We start from the raw sequence: 3,315 nt of genomic DNA on the forward strand, positions 1-3,315 counted from the left end.
ACAGATTGCAAAGCAATTTATCCCCCCAACCCTCCATTCTCCTCCAAGTTAATAGTGGAAATTTAAATTACAAGATTAGACATGGTAGTCTACTCAGTGCTTGTCCTTTCAACCTGGAAGAAGAGATGTGATGACTACCTTTTCTAAATAAAACTTCAGAAAGAATTCTTAACAAAAGGCCATGCCACCATGAGTCTTCTAAAATCATCTTGCAATGTGTCTTTCCAACTGGGCTGCAACAGGGTTAAAGTAGGGAATGCCCTTAAGTTCATCTACTACTGTGCAAAAAGGAATCATATATTTAGCTTTAGAAGAGTGTCACAGACTTCTCCCCTCCTCCTCCTCCCATCTCCCTTTCTCCCTCCCTTCCCTAGCAATTGGTAACCTCAGAAAGAGGACTCCAAATCTAGAAAGAAGCAGTTGGTTCCCAGCTTCATTTGACCTGCCAAGCTGCTCTAAGGAAGAAGCACCAGTCATTTCTCCAGACTGAGCTGGTCTGTGTGGGCATTCAGCTGGTTTTCTCCATCACCTCAAGAAGGCTTTCCTGATCAAATTCCTCCATGGCTTGCATCAAAAATGTGTAAGTACAAAACTGATGCAACTGTTTAATTTGAAGGCAAAAGGCAGTTTGAATTGTTTTCCTGTGTTAAGAGTGACAGGGCCAAGTGGGTTGCTGGGGATGTAGAAAGGGATCCCAGACAAAAGCATGAAAGATATAAATTCAGGCACTAAGAACACTGGAGCTTTAAATGTAATTTTGAAATAAAAAAATTGCAAATCCTTAGTCTAAAGCTTGGTGTTTAGATATAAGGAAATTCTTACTCTGGAGTGTGGTGTGGGTTGAATGAAAGAAAATTTTAACACAAGATGGTATAAATGTTGAATGATGCTCCATGAAAGAGAAACAAACAGAAGTGTCTGTTAACATAACTAAGGTTTCTTAGACTTATGTGGAAGGAAAAAAAAAAAAAGTGTTCTCTCATAAGACTTTCCAGAGCACTCCTGTCAGAATCTAAATGATGGGTTTTAGTGGATCGTAGATACTGCTTTGACGGAAAGAACTGGTGTTTCCTCAGCTTCCTGGTGTTTATCCGGCCTTGAGGAAGTGGGAATATAGGGAATGGGGTGGAGCCACAGGTCAGCCATAAAGGGAAACCCCAAAACCTGAATCTCAAGAGGCCGCCTGGTGAAGGGCAAGTGAATTGAACAAGTGTTTGCTGACTACACCCGGGAGGAGATCAGGCTCTCCCTTTCCCACGGTATATTTCACTCCAGCGAGTTCGATCCATCACGTATTTCAGATATCTTCTGGTCACCGCATTGTCATTTTAATTAACTGATTGATTTCTGTTTTGGCAAGCCTTGGAGGGCACGCCCCTTCACCCACAGCAGTAGCTGCAGCTGAAAACGGGAACCAGGAGCCGCGGCCCAGCCTGCCCTTCCAGTGCCCGAAGGATGATGCAGGGTCCTGGGGCCACCCTCGAGTCCCGCTGAGACCGCCCTTCAAGGTGCTGAGCTATCTGGCAAGAGAGCGACTGGAGCACCTCTCGGAGAGAACAGGATCTTGCATTCCTGTCGATGGCTTGAGAGCTCTCAAACCCCCGTATGGGCCACCACCTGCTGTTGCAGAAGAGCCCCTAGCAACAGAAGTAAATAGCTCTGAGGGACCGGCAGGCTGGAGGCAGAGGGGGCAAGATTCTATTAACAACGTGTCCCAGGAATTCTCTGGCAGCCCTCCTGCACTGATGGTGGGGGGGACAAAGGTCAGCAATGGGGGCACTGAAAGAGGTGGCAGCAATGCAGGGTTATATGTGGCTTTGCCATGGGGTCAAGGATTCTTTCCATCCAGGGGGCCTCAAGTAAGAGGCCCTACACACATCTCAACCCTTAGATCTGGGATAATGATGGAGTTGCCTCCAGGAAGCACGAGAGTGACGGGAAAGGAGAGGTTGGCTCGTGTTTCTTTCCCACTAGGAGGCCCGTGGCACCCTGTGAAGAACTGGCCAAGGCCTATGCCCTTGGCCTCCAGCACTACAGGTTTACCTTCCTGCACTACTGCTCATTGCTTCATTCCTCCTCGACCTCCAAGGTTCAATCCGTTTCTGGCTATGCCTATGGCTTTTGCTCCTCCCCCAATATTTGGTCCTCCACCGCCTTCCTGTTCTGCCGATTTCCCTTCTTGGGGAATGCTCGCTCCTGCATCCTCAAACAGAGAAAACAACTGATGGCAAAAAAAAAAAAAAAAAGGAAGGAGGGGAAAAAAAGGTTGGAAAAAAAATATGTGAAAGTTACTCATTTATGCTTTTATATTTGAAACCCTCTACCCTCTTTACAGGCACTAATGTGCCTTACATACTTGGAAATTCAATAAAGATTCTAAACTTTGAAATATTGTCAATTATTTTTCAAAATGCCACTCTGGGAGCCAAAGCCTTGGATTTCATTTTCACCTTTTAAGGAAATGAAAGCAGTTATGTGACAGTGTTTTCTAAGTAGCTTCGTTGAATCCCTACCACTAACTTGCAGCTGTGACTGTGGGAGAAGGTGGTTGGGTTCTTGTTAGACTTGGCCAAGTCTGGGGCAGGAAATTCCTACCCACCTAAAGCTATGGGGGTTGCTCAGTGCAGAATGGGTGAATGAAGATAAGGTCCAAAAGGTAGACCCAAGTCCAGATAATAGAGAAGAAAGCACAAATGCTAAAAGATAAGATTGAGGTGAAAATAATGGGGCCAACATTTCACAGCCAATTAAGGGCTGAACCAGGCTAAAAGGTCAGGAAAGAAAATGGGCAGGGGAAATGGAAGAGTTCTACATCATTGTTTCAAACATGAACCAGTGTTTGTCTCTCAACATTTCACCAGTGCAAGTACATAGTATAGATAGGGCTGGCTTGATAGAAGTCCAGGCGCAAGATAAAACCAAGCTGAGCCCTTCACCCATTCTTTTGAACAAAAGGTTACTATATACTCAGAACTTTTAAAGGCAAGTGAAAATGTTTCATTCCTATGGAATTATTTTCTCTGACACTGCAATGTTTATACTCTTCATAATGCATTACAGCACCCCATTATCATGATGGCTCTGAGATTATCTACAGCTCAGATGGGAGCTTCTTCAAGTTCAAGTAGCAAAGATATGGGCACAGCATGCAGGGAGGAAGGATGGCCATTCTGGCCTCTATACAATGTCATTTAGGCAGTGGTCCTAAACACACTGCCACTATCTCTGAAGAAACACTAAATTAGAAATATCTGTAGAGTATGATTCTTCCAATAAGCTTTTGTTATGCACAAAGCTGATGATGGAGGTGATGTA

The 3,315-nt window shown here is 44.7% G+C and overlaps 1 protein-coding gene across 1 annotated transcript; it reads left to right on the forward strand.

Annotated features, from left to right (window-relative positions):
* The first annotated feature begins 324 nt into the window (after positions 1 to 324).
* Positions 325 to 2,389, forward strand: PRR32 (proline rich 32). Its single transcript, XM_005700364.3, has 2 exons — positions 325 to 580; positions 1,361 to 2,389. The coding sequence occupies exons 1-2, from the start codon at positions 561 to 563 to the stop codon at positions 2,223 to 2,225; spliced, it is 885 nt and encodes a 294-aa protein (XP_005700421.2). The 5' UTR covers positions 325 to 560; the 3' UTR covers positions 2,226 to 2,389.
* The last annotated feature ends 926 nt before the right edge of the window (positions 2,390 to 3,315 follow it).

Source organism: Capra hircus, assembly GCF_001704415.2.
Source record: "Capra hircus breed San Clemente chromosome X unlocalized genomic scaffold, ASM170441v1, whole genome shotgun sequence".
NCBI lineage: Eukaryota > Metazoa > Chordata > Mammalia > Artiodactyla > Bovidae > Capra > Capra hircus.

Bases quoted from the DNA above. Each gene is read 5' to 3' on its own strand.
- PRR32 (XM_005700364.3), top strand. From the start codon at position 561: ATGGCTTGCATCAAAAATGT. The intron at 581-1,360 runs GTAAGTACAAAA...TGTTTTGGCAAG, and splicing joins ATGGCTTGCATCAAAAATGT to CCTTGGAGGGCACGCCCCTT.